Source organism: Mus caroli, unplaced genomic scaffold (genome assembly GCF_978045245.1).
Source record: "Mus caroli unplaced genomic scaffold, Mus_caroli_1 scaffold_10, whole genome shotgun sequence".
In the NCBI taxonomy this organism is placed as follows: Eukaryota; Metazoa; Chordata; class Mammalia; order Rodentia; family Muridae; genus Mus; species Mus caroli.
In genome coordinates, this window is record NW_028227265.1 from 18,780,866 (window position 1) to 18,807,688 (window position 26,823).

General features: G+C 50.0%; 1 protein-coding gene across 1 annotated transcript in view; it reads right to left on the reverse strand.

Moving 5' to 3' along the window:
* Positions 1–26,823, reverse strand: part of Vac14 (VAC14 component of PIKFYVE complex) — a 96,662-nt gene that overhangs the window by 22,315 nt on the left and 47,524 nt on the right. Inside the window, exons 13-14 of the mRNA XM_021169610.3 lie at positions 23,301–23,457; positions 11,959–12,091 (exon numbers count right to left, since the gene is read on the reverse strand). Coding sequence (XP_021025269.1) covers positions 11,959–12,091; positions 23,301–23,457 — 290 coding nt within the window. The remainder of the gene's footprint in view (positions 1–11,958; positions 12,092–23,300; positions 23,458–26,823) is intronic.

Below are 26,823 nucleotides of genomic sequence, written 5' to 3' on the forward strand. Positions count from 1 at the left end.
TTTCTCCTGAAATAGAATTTAACAAGTGACAAAGTCTCATCAATGGAGCTGAAGCCCCTCTTCACTTGGAGCACTCACCCGGCCTCACACAAATGTCCTGGTTGGTACCATGTGTGATGCTTAAATGCAGTCAGAGGTTGGCCTGGCAGGTTCCGGTGGTGAGAGGGCTGGTGAGAGGGCTCAGCAGGTGGGGTGCTCGTTGCCTGAACTGACAACCTGAGATCTGTCTCCTGGACTTACACAGTGGAGGTGGACAACTGATTCCTGTAGCTGTTCTCCAACCTCTACACCCCATGCCTAACATATATAATATATGAACATAATAAACAACTGTGAAAAACTTAATAGTGCTTTTGTCTTATTCAATTTCCTCTAATTTTAAGCCTCAGGGGTCTTGGGTTGCCCATCCAGATGTCCTTTTTGAGGGGGTTGGTAAGAGTCAAGTCAAGGGTAACCAAGAATGGGTGGCAGGCAGAATAACCACGAGGTCACAGTTAGTGACACCTGAGGGAGGCAGTCCATTAAGGTCACAAACCATGGGTTGGATAGAGTTGCCTCTCATCTTTTTGCTCAACCTATGGCTACATCTTTAATGTCTGTCTTTCCTTAGCTGGACACTGGTCAGCAGCCTAGTTATACACTGTGAAAACCCTGAGACGGTCCTCAGAACACCACAGGAATGAGACAGGCTGTGACCTACCTTCCCAGAGCTTTAACTACAGAGACAGGGAACACTTGACAGCTGTTCCACAGGCCTCTCTCTGGCTGTGACCCTGGGCTGTTCCACTGTTCTGAGGGGCTGGGCTTCAGGTGGCAGCTTTGCTTTCTACATTACACAGAGCTGATGATGAGAATGAGACGGAATGGAGGGCAGTCATTTATCTACCTTGGGCTTCCCCCAGGGACAGGATAGACAGGCTTTCCTGTGGAGGGTCCAGAAGACGGGATCAGAAGCAGCAGGCGAGTGACTTGGGGCAGCCACACAGGCTTCAAGGGCAGGTGGGAGGAAGGGGACTCTGGGACTTGCCAACTGTGAGGGCTAGGCTTCCGACAGAGACGGGAGGGAGGGAGGGGTCTCTTTCAGGAAAGGAGAGGCAGGCAAGGAAGGGCTCAGCCCATGGCAGAGGAAGGAAATGGGCCTCCTCAGGAGAGATGACTGGGTGAAGAAAGTCTAAATTCAGAGGGACCTGAAGAGAACCGATGGAAGCAACATCCCTGAACAGTCAGTCACTTGACAGGGGCCGCATGTTTGGGGGCACAAAGGTCTATAACTTAGTTCATATGATCTGGTTACATCATCTTTCCCAAGAACACAGAACTGGCTACAGTGCAGCAAGATTCCTTGTCAAGCAAGCTGGCTGCATCACCTTCCTGAATAACCTTTGGAGTTTTCTGACCATAACAGCAGGAGTGGGGTGAAAGGCTACAGCTGTCACTGTGGCTGAGTGAGTCCCTTGATTTCTTTCAATTTTCTTTGGGCAGGCTCTGGGCCCCATATGCCTTCTGATCCACAAGTTCTAGAAACGTGGACGAGCCAAGTTTTCATTTCACCTCATGCATACCTGTAACTTAGAGCGGCTGTGACGAGACAGGTTCTCCTGGGGACTCAGGCACCCCATGAGCCAGCTCTGGCCCTTTAGTGGCTCACTGGGTTCTGCAGAGCCACCTGTGAAGCACGCAGCCTGTGTTCCCCTTCACTTCTGGGTCCCTGCTCCTCTCCGTCTCCTTTCAGCCCGTGGACTCGGAGCAGGGTCAGAAGCACCCTGCTCTCCCACTCCCACTGGGCTTAACCGACCTTTCATGCCTCAGCTTAGACAAAGTTTTTTTCTGGAAGTTTTCCTGGGTTCTTCCACCCCCTGAGCACCCTACCCCCACCCCATCTGCTCCCACATAGCACTATCATGCTGCGATGCTACTGCTTGTGACCATGACTAACCCTGGTGGGCAGGGCCTAGCTGCTCACTGCAGTGGGCACCAGGCCTGACACAGTGAGTACCCAGGCAGGCTTGCTAAGTGATGAATGGCTGCTTGGTGCTTTGTGGGCCAGCAGCAGCCACTTCACCCCGCCCAGTACTATACACCAGGTAGATTCTCAACCACCCTCACAGCTGGGGAGCCGATGACACCTGCTCCCAGCAGCTTCATTCTTAGACCGAGGGCTCTTGCCTGGCTTGACAGCTGTGGCCTAATTTCCAGGGCTATCGCAGGGCTCCTTATTTTTACCCACTTGGTATTTTTCATTACTGATGCATGGGGGGTGGTGAGAGATTAGAGGTGGGGGAAGGGTGTAGATGAATGAGAGACATGGCTGCTGGGGGGCTGGAGTCAATAGTCAGGTGGGATAGGAGGTGGGGATAGGAATGGGAGTGGGTTTGGACCAAATGATTTTCCTTTAAATTTATTAAAGCAATGCCCCACCATCACATTCCTAGATTCTCCCCAGTAAGCACTTTCAACAAGGTCACAAATGCACTGGCTCTATAGATTTTTGGCTCCAAACCACATTTCAAGCAGCCTTTAAAAGCCAATCTTGGCACAGCTTCACCCAAGCCTGAAGAGAGAAACTAGGGCACTTTTATGCTTTGAGAAAACATCAGATCCAGGTCACAGCTTCCTGGCTTTGTGGAAGCTGTGGGGCACCCTTTTCCTACTGGCCTGAAATTGCACACCCTGTCACCATCTCTGTACCAGAGAAGGATCACACACTGGATGGCACTTCTTTCTTGCCGCTTGTATACCTATGCTATAGGGCTACCTTGGAGCAGGCAAGCATTACAGTTCAGAGTTGGTCTGGGGCCTGGGGTATTCACAGAACACACTGCTATACTAAGGGAATCTCTGATCCGGCCTCCAGCTAGGTATGCACTCTTCAATTCTCCAGGCTTTGACTCCCTGGATGCTTGCACACATCTTTCTTGGGACTATGGGCTGTATGCGTCCATCCCAGCTACTACACAAAGGCAGCATAGGTAATTGGTTACTTAAAATATAACTGTAATCTCAGCCCTCCTATGGTGAGAGAGGAGATGGAGACAGGAGAATCCCCAGAAGCTCACAGGTCAGTCAGCTTGGCTTAAGAAGCACAGTGGAAAGCAAGGACTGATACCCAGGGTTGACCTCTGACCTCCATAGACACCATGGGATGCATGCACTTGCACACACACAGATTTACAAACAAGAACCCAGTTGACCTTTAAGGACTCTCTGGCTGCTGCTTGGGACTTGATGTGGGAAGGAGCATGAAGCTGGCTCTGCTAGGACCAGTTCCTCCATCTCTCTGGGTGTAGAGCTGCTAGGAAAAGGGAGGCACCAGCCTTGCATGTGTGCTGCCCACAGGCCCTGGCCACCTCCTCATTGCTTGTGAGTTTTAGATGACTGAGCTGTGTCTAGCTTACAGGGAATACCTCCCAAGCATAAACTGGAAATGGGCAGCTCTATGGTATGGTCTTAGGAGTCCCTCAACCCCTAATGAAAGCATGTAAATCACTAAGTATGCCAACTGTAAAGGACCTAGATGCTAAAAGGGTAAGGCATGCCACAGAATGAGTCACTGCCGTGTATGCATGTGGGGTAGGCAGACGAAGACCTTTCCACCAATCAGTAAGAAAAACACTGAAAAACCAATGGAAAAGTGACATGAACAGGCTCACCATAGGAAGATGTCCAGAAGGCAAGTGAGCTTTAAGTGTTCAGCTCCACCAGTCTCTAGGCAATGTGACTAAGAGTACAACTGTACCAGAAGAGAAGAAGTGGTGCAAGCACCCTACAGAGCATCTCCTAGAACTGTGATGTGTTCCCTTGAGACAGGGAGTGGGATGGGGCAGTGTGGATGGCCAGGGGTCTAGAAGACAGACTGGGAAAGACACATAGATCAACTGAGCATTTACTTCTGCCTGAAAGGATGGCAGCTAATAGAGCCAAGCAAGATAATGAAGAATCTGAAGATGTCAAGTCAAGAGGTCTTTATGTGGCTGCTCTATGGGCTGACAACCTGAAAGAAAGGGAGATGCTACCAGGGCAGAGAGCACAGTTGCTTCTGAAAAGAGTTAAGATCCTCCCAGGATCCTGGTGGAGTTCAGTGCCATGGTTCCTCCAGGTCAGGCCCACCAAAGGTCACTGTCAGCCATTCTCCAAGAAGCCTCTGCTCTGTGAAAAGGGGAACCAAACCAGCTGATATGGAGTCTGGTCCTGGTGTGGAAATGGTGAGATGTGGGCTTTCAGGCCTGCTTTGCCTACCATGTGGGAGAGCCACTACACTTCTCTGGGAGGAACAACAGGAACTTCCTGGCCCCTTCCATGTGTGCCTCCTGGGAAGAGTACTGAGGCAGCACGGTCTTTAAGCTTGCCTGCGAGTGTTCATGGCTGGTGCATGCAGATATCCCGCTCGTTATCCAGACAATCACTTTCCCTTTCTTGTACACAAGTTCCCACATCTCGGAAGAAACCTCAGCTCTGGGGTCCATACTCCTGCAGATCATACTCAAAGTCTGAGAGTGGAGGAAGTGGGGTCAATGCCTTACTGTTACAGGGACATTAAAATAAAATGCTGACAGTAATAACAGACCAAAGCCTACAATGTCCTCAGGGCTGAGGCAGTCAACTTTACAGAAAGTTCCATTGTCCACTTCAGATTCCAAGGACCTCTTTGGTGGGTTTTCTCACCTTGCATTATGAAGAGGCACTTGGCATGACCCTCCCTGTGGACTGCCTTCTATGGTCACTGTCTTGGCAGGGTCTGGCACAGCAGTTCCCCCAGGCCAAGTCCTTTCAAGGGCTATTGTCACCTATATTCTAAGATGGGGGCCTCTCCTTTTTTGCAGAGGCAGCTGGTCTGGAGGTCTTTCTCTCTCTCTCTCTCTCTCTCTCTCTCTCTCTCTCTCTCTCTCTCTCTCTCACAGACACACACACACACACACACTCATGGCGTAGGGGGCTCGGTGATAACCCTAAGAGCTAAGAACAATCATGAGAAGGATGAGAAGAACGAGCTTCATAAGGATATCAAAGGCAGCCCCAGGAAATGTGTGCAGACCTGATAGCAGGAGCAAAGGAAGGCATCTTAAGGAACGCACCACACAATGGACAGGATGCATCCGGACCTGTCTTTCCAGGAGTTTACAAGCACTTGGAAACTAAGGACCCCACTTATCTGTCCAGGCTCTCATGCAGAGGAAGGCAGAAGGGTGCAACATGGCTTCCAGCGGCCAATTCCAAACCTGCTGCTAATTTTTTTTAAAGGTTCTATATAAGAGTACACTTTTAGCTGGTTGCTAATTCACCAAGCTATCTGTGTTATCAATGTCAAAACTCTGTAAGTTTCCTGGTATACTTAGGCAACGTCTAAACAGACCCAGAGAATTTCTACGTCCATCTGGAAGCAAGCTCACAAGCTTCAGACTGAATTCGTTATCACGTTTTCAGCCCCTGAAAACCTTTCTCTATAATCACCCCCCAGTCTGCCAGCTGTCTGGGCTATGGGGCTGAGAGCTCAGGTGTATAGGCTTTAAAGCAGGTACTGTGTGAGAGGCTGGATGGGGGCCAGGCAGGTGCCACTTCCTGTGGTAAGGAGCTTAATACTACACACAGTGGGCTGAGCAATTTCCCACCTATCTGTTGCTGAATCTTTCTTTCCTCCAGTGCTTCCTGGGAACTGCAGCACGCAAGTTGGCTTACGGGGAGCTTCGAAGTGTGGGCTGTTTTAACCAGGGCTACCCTCAAGGACACATGGCTCCCTCTGCCTGTACACCTGTGCTCTTTAACACAGCCTTGTTCAGAGTGTATGGGGGTGCTGCTCTTGGAAGTCCCAGGCTCCCTCTGGACAGTGGCCTGCTCCTCCCACAGGCCTCAGGAGGACCTAATGAGCCCCAGCTTAACCTAACAAGGCCCATCACATGTGGTTTCCATTTCCAAAGACAAGACAGCCTTCTCAGAGGGAGTGCCAGCGCATGAGTATGCTGGGCATGTGGACTGCAAGGAGGAGGATGGCGGGCCCCAGCTCTAGAAAGTTCTAGGGATGCTGGGATGCTAATTTCTTGTCCTGGCTCAGGGTGCCTGCATTTTTGTCCTTTGTAAGGACACAGTTTTGCCTGTGTCAGACTGGACTCCTCCGACCACAGAGTTGTTTCCAGTTAGAGCTGAAGTGAGGGCTGGTAGCTTCTGCTGCACAGCCCAGATAAGAATCTCACGTCCCAGCCCCAGGGCCGGGCTGTGGCACATAGGGAAAGTTCTACAAGATTCATACAAGGAGCTGGGCAGACTTTAAAGCTGTCTAGAGATGTCTCTTCTGAGCAGGTGTTGGCCATTACAAGGTCTCCTCCTGTTTGGGCCAAAGTCTCCTTCCCTCAGCTGGGGACCCACTCAATATGGCCGCAAACTAAGAAAAGATCAAATCCCACTTGCAGTCCCAGTAGGACTATCAGGATGGCTCCTCCCAGACAGATTCAGATTGGTGTGTTTGCTGGGGCAATTTATTTGTTTTCAGTACATGAAGGCAATCCCTTAAAGGTGACCAGGAAGAGAGCTGACTGAAGTCCCTTACACCACTCTTGGAAGCAGGGACCTGAGAGCCAAGCATGGGTTTCTGAAATGACAGCGTAACCAGGGCAGGGATTCTTGACTCTCTGCTTTCTTTAGCTCAGCACAATGTTGGCTTTTGGGGGCCTGCTCCCTAACAGGTGAGGTGATAACTACAAAGATTTACAGGCCAGAGAGGAGGGTGTCCCCGGGAAAGAGGACTGCAGAGACTGGGGGAGTGCTTGGAGGATCCTGAGGGTATGAGGGAACTAAGCCTGGAGGGGTGGGGTGCTAACCCATACAGGCTGCTTGTGGAATTTCCCAATCATGGAACTAAAGAGTGGCTTCTCCTGACACTCTCCTCCCTTGCTCTACCACCTACCTCAATGGCCCATTCTACCCATGCCAGTCTTTATGACACAGGGCTTATATGCAAACCCAGGGCACTAGGAAGGGAGTGGTAATTCGTAGGAACTTGTATTAGGGATGTTCGGGAGGGGCTGCCATGCCTGTCTGCAATGAGGCCTCAGCCTGGGGTCTAGGAAGCCCCATGTCTCTGTTCCTTTCCTACTTGGGTCATGTCTCATTCTCTCAGGACACCCACCTCATCCTAGAAGTGCGCCTGCCCCTGGAAGTGTACTTGAGACTCATCTACCATCAACTGGGCGGTCAAGCTGCAGACCTCGCATTCACAGCACACAGTGGCTTGTTAAAAATGGAAGCATTCTCTGGCAAGTGCTCTCTGCAAGGCAGCAGGGAGGAAGAGGAGGGGAAAACGCACAGTTGATGGAGCCAAAGGACGCTGGCCAGAGGCCCTGTTGGCAGGCAGAGTGGAGTGTCTTCAGACTTGCTACTTCCCAGCACAGAAGCGGGCTTGTAAAGATCACAGCTGTTGGGTTACGCCAGGGTTCATATCACAGCTTATCAAAGAGGCTAGCTTTTCTCCCTCCTTTCCTTTTCTCCTGTGTATAAGTGGGGTGGTTCACAGGCAGACAAGGCCTGGGCTTGTTCAGCTAGCATTAGCATGAAGGGTGGGAAGAGACTGGAGGAGGGCAATGCACACCAACACCTACTTTAGACAGAGTTGGTTTAGTGGGGCTGGGCTGGGTGCTGGTGGGTGCCCTGGGCACTGGGGATGGTGACAAAGCTGGCTTTAGGACACAAAGTTCAATTATCCATCCTCCCATGAAACCTGCTCCCATTCTCCACGGACCACAGGGCAAGTGGAGGCCAAGCTCATGTCAGGGGCTGAAGAGCGGCTTCCTTTCATCTCAGAATGGCTAGACAGGCACTAATAACATTTGTGTTTTAGCTGGGTGGTGGTGGCACATGCCCCTAAAAATCCCAGCACTCAGGAGGCAGAGGCAGGTAGATCTCTGAGAGTACAAGGGCAGCCTGGTCTACAGAGTGAGTTCTAGGACAGCCAGGGCTACACAGAGAAACCCTGTCTTGAAAAACCAAACCAAACCAAAAACCAAACATTTTTTCTTTTATGGACAAAGCAAAAAAGACTTGGAAGTATGTCTTATGTTACAACTAAGAGAAATTGGGATTTGAACCTGCGCTAGCAGGCTAGTTTTTATGTCAACTTAACACAAGCCAGTAGGGCATTTTCTTAGTGATTGATGTAGGAGGGCCCAACCCATTATGGGTAAGCCACCCTGCGCTTGTGGTCCTGGGTTCCATAAGAAAGCAGGCTGAGCAAGCCACTTTTCTCATTTGTACCATCTTCTTCAAACTGTAGGCTGCGCCTTAACTTCCCTACAACCAAACCAACGGAAGGGCCTCGACCTAGATTCGGGCCTGTGAGGCTGGCTGGAATATGAGAGTTTGGCACCATCCTCATCTCAATTCGTGGTCTAAATGCCTATGTCCACAAGGTAAGGGGCTGGGTGGACATGAGGCCAAGCTGGAGTTCTGGCCTTCCACTCCTGACTCTGGTTCCACATCAAGATGGTGTTTCCCACTCTGGGAAACAGTATGGGGTGAGGAGACGGAAGAAAATGGTTCCTCTCTGTGGTGAGAATCCACCAGAATTTGTTTTCAAGAGCTCTGGTTGCCGTTGTCTTCCCACAGGAATGGCAGCTGCCCTGGGCCCTAAACACATCACTGCACCAATAATGGCTTCTAAGTTGCTCACAGGAACAACCATTTATCTTTCTCAGTGGGCAGAGTTAGGGACCAAGAGGAGCAACTAAGCAGCCAGAGGAGGGGGTGAAAACCATCCACTGTGTCCTCATCGGGCCTGTGGCTCCATCAGTGTGCGCACCATTAGATGCCCTTCATGCTGTTTTTCTTCGCCATGAAGAGGCCCAAGCTTAGTGTCCACTATCTTTTCTTGAGTGCTTTCCAGATTTATTTATTTATCTATCTATTGGTACCAGGTTTCTCATTGAAACAGAAGCTGATCAATTCATCCAGGCCAGATAGTCAGTGAGTTTCAGGGATCTACCCATGCCCCACTGCAAATGCTAGAGTAACATTGCCATGCCCTGATTTCATTCAAGTCAGCTTTGGGGATATGAATAAGTACTTGTGTTTGTGTAGCATGTACTTAACTGATTGAGCTAGTGTAGCTCAGGCTTGCTTGGTTCACTACGTAGCCTAGGCTGGCCTTGAACTCACTAAAAATCCTTTTACCTCGGTTTCTCCAATGCTGGGATAACAGCTGTGAATCACAATACCTAGTTCTAGTGTGTTCCCTCTTTAGAGTTAACAGCAGAAAAGAATTCTATAAGTGAAGGTGCAGGACAGCAGTTAACCACCGCACCTCACTAAAGCCTTCATCTCTTGTGCAATTATGGAAGCAGGAAGGAGCTGTGCATCTGTGATGCCAGATCTTGACCTGGGGAGCCTCAGAGCCCACACTGAGACAGACTAGGTGTGTCTGAGACAGACTAGGGAGCTGGCAGTGGCTGGGCACTGGCTTGGAAGGCAGCAGGCTCTCAGGGTACTGAAGGCTGTTTTTTGGGTATGGTGGCAGACAAGCGGATGGCTAGAGCAAAGGCCAAGGGGAAACTGTAGTGAAGGATTGTTGTGCCAGTCAGGGCTAACAGACCCTCTGTGGTTGTGCTGGGTAGGGTGAGGCCTGGCCTGCAGGCTGTGCTTAATGCCTTCTCAGAGGGAATTCTTGAGGGAATTCAGCTCTGGAACAGCAAGTGATTGTCATGCTGGATGAAGAGATGAAGGACCAAGGGATGACCTTTGGGACTGCTCTTGAGCCGTTGGAGGAGCTGGGACCAGGTAGTCCTGGCCCCAGTTCCCTACCTGTTCAGGAGTCCCAAGGGACAACATAGTGGATGCTAACTTAGCAGAGTGAGGAGTCTGCAGCCCAGCTCCATGCAATCCTAGTTGGCACACTGTTACTAAAGCACACTCTCCTTAAGCAAAAATGAGAATTCACTAAGGGGATATTGAGAAGACAGCAAAGTCTTACTGGCCTGAAGTCTGTAAATAGAAACATGGCAGTGGCCTGGTTACCAGCTTCATGGAGTATCAAGTAGGGAGGAGGCCCAAGCATGTCTGTGCCACCTGCTTTTCTGCTCTGTACAGTCTGGGGATGCTGGGTACCATCTTGAGCTCCCAAGGCTCTGGGCTGCAGCTGGCTACTTCTATCTTTTCCAAAGCCCCCTCTCTCCACTGGTTCATTCTGATGAGCCAGAGGAGGACTGCTCATCAAGAGTGCTGACACCTTTGTAGTCTGGAAAACCACCTGAAGTTAACTGTCACTCATGTGAGGGGATTCTATTGTTTTCATGTATGTGGGGGTCTCTTGAGCTGTATCTGATGTCTGCTTCCATCTCTTAACTGGAACTGTGCAGCTCCATGGGAAGAAAACCATAGTGATTTTCCTCTCGTAGCCAGTGAGCTCAAGGATCCATTTGTACTGTGCACTCACTGACTGCTGCCACTGCCACTTGAGCCATTTCTAGACTACAGTGGTTCTCAAATGGTACGCTCTTGGGTCTCCAGCACACTGGACAGATGCTCTACAGCTGAGCTGCCTGCCCAGCCCCTGAATATTGTTGATTGTCCAAAACAGGTGGGGGCAGGTGCTACTTGCACCTGGTGGGTATCGGTCAGGGATGCTGTTTAAGCATCCTAGAGCTCCACCACAAAGAATTACCTGGCTTCAAATGTCAGAGTGCTGAGACACCAGAAGCCCCTTCCTCCTGCTGCTCCGTCCCTTTTCATGGGTCAGTTCTTTGGCCCAGTTCCAGGGTGTCTTCAACTCCACTCTCTGACCGTAACATAGCCTGTGTTTTTCTCCATCAAGTTCCCTGTCTCTTCCTGTCCTGTCTCCATCTCCTGGGTTCACTCTGAGGCTGAGCAGGCTTCTGTGTCAGCTCCCAGATCTTCTTCAGGCTTCATCTTCCCTCCTCCCAGCTTCTCTCCCTTCCCCTCCCTCCCATCTTTCTGGTTCTTCTCAGCCTCTTCAACTAGCAAATACGAAGCTTCTTAGGGCTCAACCGCAGACTCCTTCCCTCACTTGGGATTCCTTACTCCCTAAGAATGAAAGCATAGAGCAGAAGCAACCAAAAACACACTTTGCACAGGGTTGGTGCTGAGCAGTTATCTGTTGACTGACTGCCTGCATTATCCATTTCCAGACTCTGCATCTTGGAACTAGGTTTCTCTCTGAAGCAACAGACTGCTGCATCAACATTTACTTTTGATGTTCTCAAAGCAACTCAAATTCAAGCATGTGACTGTCTTTACTCTGACAACTTGCTCAGGGCTCAGGACCTGAATGTTGTCTGGACTCTCCTTTCCTTTGTCCCTTCTGCAGTCCATGCACTTGACAATCAGCCAGTCTCACTAGACTACAGTCTCCTGACTGTCTATCCATCTTGGCCCTTCTAACCTGTTCTCCCAACACAACAATCTCTTAAATCAGGAGTCTGGTCACATCATTTCCCCAGCATGTAGCTCCTCACTGACCTCGGAGTATGGTTAAGAAGCCACTCAACTGGGCTCTTTGTGCCATACAAGGTTAAGAGATCCTCTCTATGTTGGGTGGAGTAAAGACTGGTCTGGAGGCTGGTCTCGATACCAGCTCAAACAGATAGCACAGTTCTTGAGGAGACTCAGCTCTGAACAACAGCAGCTCACCATGCTGAATATGCTGAATCCCCAGAGAGCAAAGAGGAAGGGTCCATGAGCCTGCTCAACTTTGTGTTCAGGTCACAGGGAAATGAACTCTTCATGTATGTTCCTGCCTTCAAGTTCTCTGTGTAGACTGCAGCTCTGCTGGAACCACCCAGCTCCTCCACCCTTGCTGCCACACCAATACAGTCTGACCCCCTAGCACCTTCACATTTAAGAACCCCACTACCTTGAGGCTTCGATTCCATTGGTCAAGAGGGAAGCCAGGAAATGGGGAGAGAGAAAGAAAGCAGGTGGCTGCTTTGTCACAATATACAGTGGGGGAGACACAGCACTGACCTGATGATGAACGGGCCTCTGGCCTCCAGGAGCTTCCGTTCACTGCTGAACGTCTGCAGGAGGTTGATCATGAACTTGTAAAAGTAGGAGTTCATGGTGGGAGTGGAGGGGGAGCCTTCTAAGCCTTTGGTACCTGTAGAGAAAGAAACAGCCAAGATTTAATCTGACTGTGTGTCTACAGGTAATGAGACAGAATACAACTGTAAATGCCAGAGGGCATGTCCCCCCCCCCCAGCACTCTCGTGTGTGTGTGTGTGTGTGTGTGTGTGTGTGCGTGCGCGCGTGTATGTGTGTAAAGAGATGAGAGAAAAGTCTCCAATCAAGGGTCACAGACTGGAAGCACGGATTTTATGCCCAAGCACATACAATTTATTGGTTTACTCCTAATGAACATCTCATGTGTAAGACCTCCATTAGGTGCTACAATAAAAGCAAAGTGGAGCCTGGAGGGATGGCTTCGTGATTACAGGCATGTATTACAGACTTGAGGTTGATTTTTAGCACCGGCATCAGGCAGCTCAAGACCACCTGCAAGTCCAGGGGATCTGACACCATCTTCTAGCCTCCATGGGAATCTGTACTCATGCACACACACCCACACATGGTTACACATACATATAATTCAAAATAAAATACATCTTAAAAATAAAAACAAATGAACACAATTCTCCCCATTATCCAAACAAATTAGATATCTGTGGGGTTTACTTTGCACAATTAAGGACAATGGCCAGTCAGAGCATAAAAAGGTTAGACAGACAGCTAGGCATGGTAGTGTATGCCTTTAATCTCAAACCTTGGGAGGCAAGAGCAGGACAGGCGGATCTCTATGAGTTTGAGGCTAGCCTGGTCTATGTAGTAAGTTCTAGGACAGAGCTATGTAGAGAGACCCTTTCTCAACAAACCAAAATGACAAAAACAAAAGAGAGGTTAGACAGGTGCAATTACTACATGGTCAACAAAGCTGGCAGCCCCTTGGGCATAAGACAAAATCCCTTCCCTAGTGCTGAGAAAAGAACTAAACGGTGCACACAGTGACTGGGCTAAGGACAACAGACCCAAAGCAGGACATATTTGGAGCCTTGCCTAGCACTGGGAACTAGGTGAAGGTGTTCTCAGGTGGAACTCCTCCAGCCTGCAGAGCCCTGGCTGGCTGTGATACAGCCTCAGCTGAAAGCCTCACACCACCCCTCCCTCCTTCGGCCTGCTCCTGCATATGTGCCCTTAGTGAAGCTTTTAGCACTGCGGGAACAAGGGGAAGGCTGACGGGATGGATGCTGTCTTATTCTGGTGTGGGCTACTCACATGTCCCACAGGATCAGCTTTCCTTTTTGCTGAAGTGTCAAGGATGGGGGGGGGGGGATTTCTCAGTCTGCCCAATGCAATATTGGGACATCTTTGTCAAAAAAATAACAGCTTTATTAGAGCCTCATTCTTGCCCCATTAAAGCTTGCCTTTTACAGATTCTCAGAATATTCTTAAAGTCGTACAGAATCCACCACTAACTGTAGAATACCTTAATTACCCCTCTACTGGAATCTGTACCTGTTACTTTCACTTCCCAGTCTCTCCTCCAAGCCCTGAGAACAAATCCTTCTCTCTATGGACTGGTCTATTCTGGACATTTTGCATGGATAAATGGAACCTAATAATGGCTTCTTTCATGCAGCATAAACTCAAGGCTCAGTTTGGCTGTATATATTTATTTTTCATTCTTTCTTATCACTGAACAATGGACACACCATATTGCATTTGTTAATTCATTAAGTGTCGAGTACTTAGTGGCTTCCACTCCGTGTCTTTATGAATGATGCTGGTGTAAGCAGCCATGAGTTCTGTGTGGACTGGCTTCCTTTCTCTTGGCTACACCTAGGAATAAAACTGTTCGGATCCTGGGGGATCCCTCACCAGGTCACTTTCCCCACTGGCTGAACTGGAGTTCTACCTTCTTGGCATCCATCCTCTCGGGCATGTTACCAGTCTTTCACTATAGCCTTCCTAGTGGATGGAAGGTGGTGTTACACTGTGGCTTTGTAGTTCTCTGGCGATACTATACACACACACACACACACACACACACACACATACATAGTACCTGTGTTTATCTTATAAATTCAGCTACTCAATTCCTTTGCCTATTTTCAAAATTGAAATACTTGTCTATTTATTGTTATTAGAGTTCTTCATACATGAGGTTCTTATCAGGTAGATGGTTTAGAAACATTTTTTCCTATTCTTCGGGTTTCTTCCCTCTTCTTGTCAGGAACGTGTTCCACTACAAGGCTACATCTCCAGTCTATGTTCTTGATACTATCCTCTGAAACAAAACTGTTTGGGCTGGGATAAATTTCAGTGGTAAGAACATTTGCCTACTGAGTTCAAGATCCTGGCTTAACTTGCAAAACAAAACTCTCGTGGTGCTGCACGGCCCCGTGCATGCATGCTAGGGGCTTCTGCCACTGAGATACAAACACTGCCAGTCCCACAAGACTGGGTAAGTCCAGTACCATCTTTTCCCTTTGGCTGCTCAAGTGTTTGAGACCGTAGGGTTAATTTAAACAGGGCCAACTGAGGCAGCACATGCCGTCCATTTCTGATCTGGCCTCTCTGGTTTGGAAGCCTCTTTTCCTGAAAGGGCAGGCAGGCACTCCAAAAGCATCAGGCTAAGTGCATAAAAACAGGTAAAAAACACCCAGGGCATGGCATTACGAGCCTCCCAAAGGAGCTCACGGTTGCCAGTGGCCACAGTGGCACTGAACCCCAGGAGTCCTGCGTTCTGTTTTCTCTTCACCATTAGAGGGAAGTGACTGGGAATCAGAAGGCATTTTTCGTTTTTTCTTCCCCTTTCCCCAGCTGCAGCTGCTGCATCCTTCAAACCTGTCATTCTCACTACAAACCCCTGTACCTCCAAATCCTGCTACCTTCAATCCCAAGATCTTTCTATACAACCCTGCACCCTTCCAAATCCTGCCATCGTGAATCCCAAGACTTTTCTAGACAACACCCTCCCAGACAACTGCATGGGAAGCCTGGAATGAAAAGCCAGCTTAAGGAGAGGCTGCATCCAACTTTCTGCTGTTTGTTCTGCACTGTCCTGGGTCCTGTTGAAGGCAGCCTGGCTGTCCTGGTCCTGAGTGACTTTGAAATGGCAAACAGTCTCTGCTCCCTGGCCCAGAGGGGCTGTTTGCATAACTGTGTCAAATTCTTACACATCAAGAAACTTCAGGCCCAGCTGGGGTTGATCTTAGAAGAAGTGGCTGAAGACACAGCTGTTGTGGCAGCCCTGCTTCCCCATCCTCACCCACAGGAGATAAATTAAGTGTCATGCCTGCCTACCTATCCCACACTCCTAGGGACATGTGGACAGGAATCCAGCAGACAGTAAGCTTGTCCTGGGTGTGTATCTCTGCATTATCTGGGTCTCTGTTTCCTTCCTGCTTTTCTATGAGTACTCCAGGGTCATCCCACTTCCAGGCCTAAGGCCACTAGGCTTCAAAGTACTTAAAAGGACAAAAGGACCAATGAATGGAGTAACCATAAATAAGTCCTCCCTGGCTGTGGCCACCTGGGAGCCCTAAGGAGCTAAGTATTCTGGGAACACTGCCGTTCCAGCCTCACAGAGCCATGGAAAGTCAAGCACCAAGCATGGTGCCTGGTCTCAGTTTCTTAATCTATAATAGGGGCAGTAAGAGTGCCCAGCAACGCATGCCACATGCCCTGCTCAATAAGTGGAGTGTGTGTGACATCAGCAAATGTCTCCTGGCCTGCAGCACTATGTGGAGCAGATTGCTTTCATTCCTTGTAGAACAGGCTGGACATGCAGGGAGAATTAGGATCTCAAACTCATAGAATTCTGCTGGGTGCTCAGGGAGAAAGAGAAGGAGTTATCTGTGACCTGCTCCATCTCAGCAAACAGACTGGCCCAAGACAACAGGAGAGATGGCTTGGAGTTACCCTGGACACATTTCTGTTCTTCTTAGGAAGGGCTCTCATTGGTCCAAATGGACTCAGTGCCTAGGCTAAATGGTAGTGGCCGTTAGTGGAGAGATAGAAAAGCACATGGGACAAGTGATTCTAGTTCTTAGGAGCAGTGTCCTCTGGGACACCTGTGAACTCAGTCCTTCAAGGAAGCCCGTTGTTCAAAGACCACAGACAGGAAAAAGCCAATGATCCCCAACTGGAGCTATGCACCTTTGCCAAGATTCAGCTGATGGGAAGCTTAGGTACGGCACGTTAGGGGGAGCCACCCAGAGCCCCAGCGGGGCCTGTACTGAGTGCGGCCATCAGGAGCAGGACTTCTGATCTTAGAACCTCACTTGCAGGAAGACAGTGCACCCATGCAAGGCACAAGTCCCAGGCAAGAAAGGCGAGCTGTTAGTGTTCGCTGGTGACAGCAGCAGGGTCTGTGAGAACTTCCTCCACCTTAGTTTTACCTTTTTGCCCAATCTCCTCTGACCTCAGCAGCCTTCAGGCCTGCTGTCTGGAGGACTCAAGAAAGAAGGCTCCGTAAGCCCGGTAGACTCTGGGCTCTGTTCAGGCCTCCCCTTTGAGATACAACAGACTTGAGATGGAACACTGTGCTTCCGGCAAGCCGACCTGCCCATGCCATCACATCTCACCTGGAAAGTGAGTTTAGATCAAAGAGAAGCCACACCCTGCTCTGCACGGCTTCCCTGCTGCTGTCTGGAAAGCCTAAGAGCTCGGGTACAGACTCTTGAGGTAAACTTGTCCCCCATCCTAAAAAGGCATAAAAAGAGTCTCCCTCTTTTGCCATGTGAACACCAACTTTCTTTAGAGAGCCTGCCATGCTGTCTCCTCTGATGCTGGGCCTTGCTCTCTCGCCGTGGAGTGCCCACCGTGTTGTTGCCTTTTCTGCCTCTTTTGTCTTTTGTGTTTAAGAAACAGCTAATACATTTTTCAGTTGCCAGTAATCTGGCTCAGTGTCCTTTTGAGTCACCTGTCCTATCCAGAACCTAAGGTTCTTAGCCAGGGCTGTGGGCTTGGGAGGGGGTGTGGGAAGAACAAACTGGCCCAGGAGTGCACTGATTTCCGCCTCACTGAGCCTGCACCTCCCAGGGGACAGCGCAAGCGCCTCCACCAGCCTCTTCTGCCCACCCCTGGCTCTTGCTCATCTGGTTGGCAGTCTGTAGTGGCTCTATCTCAACAACAGTTGGTGCTCTCCATGCCTGAGGATAGGTAGAGCTGGGCCTGGTTCAGTAGCCTGATTTAGGGCATGCCTTCTAGATCTGCACCTGGACAGAGGTGTACTAGCAAACTTCTCCCTCACCATTACCAACAGTGCAATTTTGTAGGTCCACTCAAATGGTGGACAAATTGCTTTGGTGAGAACCAGCAAGCGAGGAAGGAAAGAAGAGGGCTGTGTGTTTCAGGGGCTCTTCCTGAAGGGCTGACCCAAGGATGACAGGAATGTGAGGGAGAGTGCAGTCTCTTAGCCACACAGATCTGCCTTGTAGTTCTGGTTTGGGCAAGGAAGAAGCCTGTGGGGCTCTGGAAAGAAGCTCACGTGACTGACTAACTGCTCAGGGGCAGACAGATGCTGTGGGGAGCCCTCTGTATACAAAAGACAGGCCGGTGTGTGGTGGCTGGGGAGCCAGCCCTGCACATGTTGCTAAGTGAAACCTGATGTGGCGACATGAGAATCTGCAGAGCGTCTCACAAACAACCTTCCCTGGGATGTTTTGGATTGATTGAGTTTTGTGGCTATGACGTGAAGGAGCCTCACATGTCAGGATAAAAATAGCTCTGGCCTCAATAGACAGCCTGAGTTACAGTGCAACAGAACCAGATGCGAAAACATTAGCCACTGAGCGCAGACTCCACTTGCAAGGTTCCAGCTTCCTTCTCAACCCCATTCCCCGCTGTCCAACTGAAGATTTGCTGTCTGGAGGAGGCAGGGATGGCCAGAAGGGTAAGGGAACAGGTCAGACCTGAACTCGTGCAGGCCATGGAGACAGCTGGCCTGTCATCTGTGTCAGGGAAAGGAATACCGTCCACTCTTGGCACAGAAAGTGCTTCATGAAGCTGGGTGTGGAGGTGCACACCTTAAATCTCAGCATTCTGAATGCAGAGGCAGGAGGATCTCTTGAGAGTTCCAGGCCATTCTGGCCTATAGAGGGAGCTCTAAGACAGCCAGGGCTACCTAGGGAAACCCTGTCTCAAACAAAACAAGCAAACAACAATAACAACAAAAAGAAAGTACTTCATGGAAGGGGAATCGATTGGGAAGCTGGCCTAGGTCAAAGGGGATGAAGGGGAAGGAGCAACTTCCCCGCAGAATTGAGTGCTTGAAAGAGAAGGAAGCCAAGGTAGGTTTCTTTTTCCTTTGGAAAGAGGGAGTTGTGGGATTGGAGGCAGCACCTCTTCCATGGCTTCATGGATAAAAGGACACGACACCAACCCCTGCAACCTGGTCCTGGAAGTAACCACCCAAGATAGGAGCTGGAACCTCACCCATATCTGGGAGGCGTTCTGTTGTTTGGCTCATAAGACAAGATAATGGGTCAAAGAGGGAAGGGCTCAGGTAATTCCCAGCTTTTAGGGTAGTGGTGAGTCCACACTGCCACCTGCTCTCAGGAAGGGGCTGGCACTGAAGCAAGGGCTAAGGCCAAGGGTGGTGCTAAAGGGAGAGGGCTAGGACTGACAAGACTAACCAATAAGGAGTCTTGTTGCAGGACCAAGGGACATTCTTCCTGGACAATGGGCCTGGGGAACATCAGCTCACTCTTGGTGACCTGTTCCCAGCCATCCTTTATTTTGATCATCTCTCATCCTTGATGGGTACCTGCTGTTAGGGACTCATACGTGAATAAAACCTAGCTCTTGTAGCCTGAGATGTACATAGTGCATACAAGACATTTGGTAATCCTGATAAAATCTGAGTCTAGAAGCGGGGATGATCTGTGTGCTTGCATTTCTATGACCTGGGCGATTTCAGCTTTGGGACCTCTGCACCTTGAGCCAAGGTTTCCTCACAGCCAAGAGGAGACAGGCCAGTTCCACCATCCACCCTGACAAGCTGGAGGGGGGTAAAGGGAAGGCAGCTTGCAGAGGATGTCACCAGAACTGACCAGAGGGATCCAGTGATACTAAGGATGGATATCAGAGCAGTTTCTCACTACAGAGTATTGATTGATCTCAGCCCTGCCTATGGAGTAGCTTCCGGAGCCCCCAAGCACTCCAGCCTGGTTTAGAAGATAAGGAGGTAGTGCCTGAAGCAAGAACCCACTACAGGGCACAGGTGGCAGATGTTTCTGCTGCCTCTTAGAAGATTAAAGATGTATAGGCCTTTGAGGTTCAAAGAGCAAGAGGCAAGGCTCTTGGAGAAGCTGTGATACGGTCAAATGTGGTTATAGTAAGCGGAAGGGAGGACAGGAAATGAGGCTCTATGTAGTGAGAGGCCAGAATGGGGTCCTTGGAATCACTGTGAAGAACTACTTCTCTGGGAATTCTAGAGCAGGTTAGGGCCACAGCTGGGAAGAGGCCACAGCTGGGAAGACCAGCTCGGACTGCTAGCTAGGCTCCTATGCTCCTCCCCTTAGGAGAAGAAACCTTCAAGGGTTTTAAGTGGGATTAGCCAGGTACAAATGTGTGTCACCACCCTCCATCAAGGGACTAAAACATGCTCTCCTCTCACTGGATGGAGCTGGGGTGATCCAGGTGAACAGTCCTATAGAGGGGTTAGCTTAGTGCCAGTTTCAATCAGCACATGGCCAATGTTGGCAGCTATTGTGACCACTGTTACTACAGGGAGAAATGGCCTAGTTCCTGAAAGCCTCCTGGGTGTCTTACAGGTCTTGCTTGTCTGGTGACAGGAAGATACTGCTGACATCTGGTCATACTGGCCTGGGATGCAGGGAATGAAATGGAATTGAAAATTCTACCTTTGCCCTTTTCAGACCTAGAGATGGAGACATTTCAGTCAAGTGACCCCTGCAGGGTATGTTGCCATGGTTAGTTTTTAGCCATCAGTGGTGTTGGGAATCAGTGGTGTTGGGTGCTTGCTGAGCCTGTACAAAACCATCCCTAGTTCCTCCCTGGTGGTGGTGCATACCTGAAATCCCAGCACAGGGGAGGTGGAGGTTGGATGATTTAAAAATTAAGATTACCCTTGTCTACCTGATGAATTTAAGTCTAGCCTGGAATACATGAGACCCCACTTAAAAAAGAAAAGAAAAAGAAAAAGGAAAGGAAAGAAATGAAATGAAACGAATAGGCCACAACAAGAAGGCAGGTCATGGCAGCCTGGAATTTCAGGCCGACTTTCAGACCTTCCTTGACCCTTGGCTGAGGATTCAGAGAACAGACACCTGGGTCTCCCCAGGCTTTATACATAGCTGAGAGCAGAACTGTCTAAGGCCTTGGGAGAAAAGGAGATGCATGCTGGGAGCTCCTGGGTCCTACTAACTGTTTTGTGAATGCTCTGGGTCAAGGTGGGCCCACAGAGGCTTGCTTACTGCCCCTTCTTCCCACAGCCTGGCAATACACCTGCAGATTTCTTGAGTCAGGTATAGACGGTATATAGTGAGCTGAGCCTAGGAGCCCCCAGGGTAGGTGCTGGCTTTGCTCAGAGGCCCTTGCCTAGGCAGCTCTCCTGTTGCTCTGGAGGTAGTTCCTTTCTGGTCACGAATGAAGGAGGTGGGGCCCAGACCTGGGTCTCTGTGCTGGAGGGAGAGAGATGTTTATGCTAAGTCAGGCATGAGGAAAAATCCCATGTGGGCAACTCTGTCTCCTCCAGCACCCTAGGGACCACTGTAGTGGTGCATCTGGGCCAACATAGCACTCACCCAGGCGTGTGATGGGTCTTTCCCCCCACCACTGTGTGGGATCTGCACCATTTGAGTTTACAGATCTAATGTGAAGGAGGGGCCATTGATTTCCCTGCAGATGCCCTGACGTTGCCTTCTAGAAAGTTCCTGCCTGGAGGAGAGTGAAGTGACCTCCTCTCACAGGAAGGACCTAGCACTGCTGTCTCAGGCTCTCAGAGTCGTGTCCTAGAGAGGTATAAGACTTGAGGCAGGAAGGGCTGGCCTGGCATCCTCTGTCCATGCGCATGCGTGTACAGGAGGAGACAGAACCACAGTGAATGCCTGGGAAGTACTCTGGGAAGCGTGGCCAGCAGAAAAATGAGGACACTTCCTGCATGCTTTCTGACCTCAACACCACCCCATAAGGCAGCTGTGCCAGGAGAAGGCAGAGGACAGACTGGCTTCCTGCATTCCTTTATTACTGATTTGATCCTGACCTTCCAGAGCCAGGAACACACTTGTAAACTCTGATGCCAGCTGCAGATGTGCATGTATGAACACATCTGCCCAGGGGGTCTCATAGCTCTGAATTCCACAAATGGCTCAGGCTAACTTTGTGGCTCCCAGTATCATGGGTTTGTGAAAGAAATCACAGGACTGGATATAGGCACTTCCCCAGGATTCTTCCCAGGACTGACTTTTTTACCATCTGGGATTTTTGTTGTTGTTTTTCCTATGATTTCTCAGTGTCTCTGGCTGAGGTGAGTCATTCTGATAGTTTCTGCAGGCCAGGGTAAGAGTCTCTACCCTTTCAGCCTCATTAGCCGCCTACCCATTTTGGTGGGGTGAGGAGCTGAGATTCAGAGTTCTCTGCAGGGTAAATGTCCTCAGCTCTTGTCTCTAAGCAGTGGCTGATCTTGATATCCCAGTGTCCCAAGGAATCTTGCAGGACCCCAACTCTAAGGTGGGTGCCCAAAACAGTTTTTTTTTGGTTCATACCCTCAGTAGCATGAACCCACATTTCAGCTATCAACTTCTCTGTGCTTGGGAGGGAGAGAAAACATGCTAATAGATGAAGGGAAGGACCCCTGAGGGTTCTGGGAGCACTAGGTATCGCAGTCTGCTCAAGGATCCTGCTGCTGTCACTCTGAGGATGGAGAAGATGGTAGCATGCTGTCTCCTGGCAAGGAAGGACTGAGGGCCACTGCAGGACTCCTCTCTTCTGGGTTCCCTGTCCCCATCTCTCCTATCTGAGGAAAAGCCTCTCCCTACCTCACTTAGCTCCCACTGTTCTGTACCACCACACTTGATCTCTATCATCTGTCCCCAGTCTTGGGGTTGGCTCTTATATGCTGACTTAGAGACAGAGGGTACACAGTGAACTCCTCTGCTGAGGGACAGGAGGTGGGAGCCATAGCACGGGTCCTGGCATCAGGATATGGGGGCTGTTTCCTTGACCACAGCTAATGACTGCCCAGGGGAAGCTGGTCTCCTGAGTGAGGAAGTGATGGCATCCTGGGGAAACGGGAGGGAGAAAGCCAGGCTGGGCTAGAGTTCATCACTGTAACCCAGCAGAGAGAGCATGCAGCAGCAGAGCCTGAGGCCTGGGCTCCCATGTGCTTCCTGCTACAGGGCTCGAGTGACCCATGGCTTTCTTTGTCATGGATACGTGTCCTCAGCACACGGCCTGTGATCTGACTTGGCATATCCAGGGGTACATCAAAGCCTGTGGAGCTCAGAAAGTACTGCGAACTTCTCAGACACTGGGCATAGTGTCTGGCCAAAAATCAGGGAGCTTCTACTGGGGCAGTGCAGGTATAATATGGGCCTGGCTGGGGCTAGGGCCCAAAGTGCTACAGAGCTGCAGGAGGAACAATGTCACTGAAAGGTTGTGAGTCTATGGGAAGCTAATGAGGTCCTGGTGTCTGGATGGCATGAGGGGTTCAAGGGACAAAGACCTGGCAAACATCTAAGACCCACCAGGTAATTTGCTACCAACCTGTGTCCTTGGGCCTTTTTAAGGCTCACATGGCTGAGGGAGGTGGTCTCTGCCTGAGAAGAGGAGCGGGTGGACAGCGTGGCCGGGGAGAAGAGCTACCTGCCATTCCGAAGGAACCCAAAGAACAAGCACTATGAATGCCTTGGCTACCTTTGCTTGCAAGGACAGCCCGGAAACAGCATGTTTGAATTATCCTGTCTCTTGCCTGGGCTGCCTGCCATGCTGAGCTATTCTGAGCTTCAGTGAAGAGGAAATGGCTGCCTAGCTTTCTTCCACCTGTGAGACCCAAGACTGAAGGCCCTGGCTGGCTGCCTGCCTGTGGAGAAATTGTCTCAGAGGGTTTTGTGCTTAGTCAGTGGTTTAAAAACATCAAAAGAGCTGAAGATGAGGGCTGTGAGGGTCTCTTCAGGGGGCGAATGGAGAATGAGCCAGGAGGCAGAGGCTGCCTCTTGTGGTAGAAGACCATGGGCAGGCAAGCCACTGACCCTCATAAATGGCAGAACACATTTATAAATGACTTCCTGGGCTAGAATAAGACTCAGTACTCCTTAGGTCAAACACTTCAGGGAAATACTTACTGGGAGGGTTTAGTAGGTTGGCTCTGCCGGAGGTGGGCACCTGAAGCTCCGAGTGGTTGACTCGGAGGTCAGGGCCATCAGGTGCGCCTGGGTCATCCGTCTGGCCTGCAGGGGAGGAGGCAATTTCTGCCAACACTTCCAGATCCTTCAAGACAACCTGGGGAGACAAGCGGAGGATAAAGGACAAACTCCCTACTATGAGCTGAGCTGATGTGGTAGAGGTGAAGTCAGTGATGAGGGGTGGCTCACAGGGCAGGAGGCTCTGTAGACCATGTGCTGCTTGCCTGTCGTGAGAGCCACAGAGATTGTAGCTGTCAGAGTGCTTGGGAAAATGCGGTGAAGGTATGGATTAAGAGGCCACTGACGGCAATGCCTAGGAAAGGAAGCTGACCAGGGTGACGAGTCTTCCTCCCGCAGCTCTCCTCTCTGTATCTCCTCTCTGAACAAGGACTGCAGGGGGCTCCTTGAGATGCAGGTTCTAGGCAGTAAGGTGAGCCGTACATAGGATGCATCTCAGTTTCTATATTGTATGAGGCCTTGGCCCTGTCCATCCCTGTCCATAGAACAGCTGTCACTGCAGAGGTGACATCAGGCCACACAGAGTCCAAAGGGCCCTCTATGCTTTGGGTGCGATTCTGGCCTCCTTTGCTAAAAGGCTTCCTAACACCCAGTCAGGACTGTCTCTCAAGTGTTTCCACTTAGCCTTGGATGGACGAGGCAAGGCCTCTTCAGCTGCCTACCTGCCTACTGCACTCTTCTAAAGAGAGGCATGTTACTCTGGGCCAGGGCCCTGTGTTCCTCTTTCCTCTATGGCTGCTCTTAAAGGGCCAGTAGCCCTGGAAACTACACCATCTTCACTTGACACTAGAGCTGCAGGATGACAAAGCTCATCCCATTGTGGCACTAGAGAAAGGTCAGTGACATGCCCTGTTGGGAAGGCATCACCGTGGATACAAACCCCTTTGTTTAAGTGTCATCAGTCCCAAGACCTGCAGTCTACACTCCCTCCACAGGAAGTCCCTCCCACTGCAGGTCCTTCAAGCACTTTCTGCTTCCTGTTCTTCAGTTCTCAAGAACGCCTGCCTCTGCCTCACCCACAGGTATAGCCCTAGGACTAACCCTGGCACCCAGCACATGATCAGCAAACATCAGGTGACAATAGGGACAACTGTGCCTTTTACTGGGCTGCTCTACACCCAGGTCAAGAAAGAATTAACCACTGGGGGGGAAGGGGGGTGAGGGGGTGTGTGGGCAGGAAGAACCACAGTAGGTAAGGGACCAGTGGAAAAGCTTCAGAGCTCTGTGGGTGGGGCCGATAGGTTAGCTAGTGGAATATGGCAAATACAAGGTCAAGATAAGGCTAAGCTGAAGTTCCTTTTGGGGGTGATGAATGTTCTGGAATCAGTGACAATGGCTACTAAACCCTGTAAGTACAAATGTTTCCCAAGTGAAGACAGGGTTATATCCTAATATACAAACTGCAATTTGAAAATATCATGATCATGAATACACTCCACACACCCAATCTATGAACACTAGAGTTCAGCAAAACAGTATACTACAGAGGACAAACTGCTTCCTTTCAAGATCACAAGGCTAAGTAGGAACTGCCTGGCATCAAAGAGTCTAAAGAATGGTGTATACCAGCGACCTCGGCACTTGGGAGATACAGGTTGGATCAGTTTGGGGTTTGGCAGAGGGCTCTGTGGATACAATGCTTGCCACGCAAGCCAGAGGACCTGAGTTTGGATCTCTAGCATTCATGTAAAGTCAGGCACAGTGGTGTCCTATGCTGCAGTAGAGAGAGGAGACAGGCAAATCCAGGGGCCTTGTAGGCCAGTCAGTCCAGCTAAAATGGTGAGCTCTGGGTTCAGGGCAGGTGAGATGGCTTCTGAGCAGATAAAACCACTTGCCATCAAACCTGCCAACCTGAGATCAGTTTCCAGAACTCACAAGGTGGAAGGAAAGGCCCAGCCACCGCCATTGTCCTCTGACCTTCAGTAGATACTCATGCCATGGCATGTATGCATGCATGTAACAGTGGGAAGGATCTGGTGTCTGAGTATGACAGTGGTCCTATCAGTTCTGGTAACAAGCCAGTGTTGTATCCTATGCAACTGGGTTGTCACTTTTTTTAGTTTCTGCTGGCCAGCTTTCCTGTACCCTTGTTGAGGATCCCTTTGCATGCTGACCCCCCTATTTGGCTATATCACGTTTGGCACACGATCTTAACACCAGTATCTTGGCCTCCTCCAGGATGGTCCTGACATCACTCACACAGATGTCATCCCTACTGTTCCCTCACTATAGGCACTGAAACACTCTCTAGCCCTTCCTGAGCTTCTACCCTGCTGCATCAGAGCTGAGCTGCAGGAGGCACTGGGCTGTCGGAGGGAGTCAAAGGCACCCTCGCCTATGACTGGGTACAAGAAGCAACAAAGCTTTGCCAGAAGCTTACCGCTGACTGTCCTTCCATGCACTGGGATTTGGGTTTTAGTTGCTTTTGGAATGAGTTGCTGAGTTGTGGGGAATGGATCTGTAGTGGCTGGAAAACATGGCCCCACATAGCCCTGTCAGATGGCAGGAGTAAAACTTGGCCCCATGTCAGGCCAAGAACCAGAGGACCCTAGGTGGGTTTGGGTTGCAGGCCTAGGGCTCTGTTCCCTGAAGGGAGGAGTATCTGTCAGGTTCACTGCTCCAGGAATGGAAGAGACATAGGGAAGAGGATGTGGTGGGGAAGCAGATGGCACAGTTATGTAGAGTTTTAACTCCCCCCCTCCATTTCACAAGTAAGTCACAGGTCAGGGATGGTAAACTAGATCTAGGACTTGGAGTTGGGAGACAGTATGGGGTGACTCACCCAAAAATAAACAGCACGGCAAGAATGAAGCCAAGAGTTCTACAATAACTGAACAGTTTCCATCGGGGTGCTCCTACCCCTAGGCGTTACCAAGAGAACTGCCTGTGAACATTCACACTAGCTGAGCAATGTAAAGGTCCCTCTGCTGATAAACACAATGTGGTACATCCACTCCACAGAATATGACCTGGTCATAAAAATAAATGAGGAAGGGGGACATGGCTCCCTCAGTGGGTAAAAGTACTGGCTGTACAAACATGATAAGCTGTAGGACACATTTGTAATGCCAGTGCTCCTACAGTGAGATGGGAGACAGACAGCCGGGTATAAGCAGTATATCAGAGGTAACAGAGGCCCTGACTCAATAAGGCAGAAGGGAAGACTGACTTCTCAAAGTCATCCTTGATGTGCACACATCACACACACAAGTAACAAAGGACACTGGACTCTGCAGTCGTCCTTGATAATGGCATGTGCACACATCACATACACAGATAGATAAAAAATAAGGATACTGGACTCTAGCAACAGGAAGAGGCTTATAAACTCTTGTAAGTCAAAGAAGGTAGACATAGAAGGCTACAAACCACAACGATCACATGAAATGTCTACAAGAGACAAATCTGAAAAGATGAAGGTACATTTGTGGTTGCCAGTAGTTAG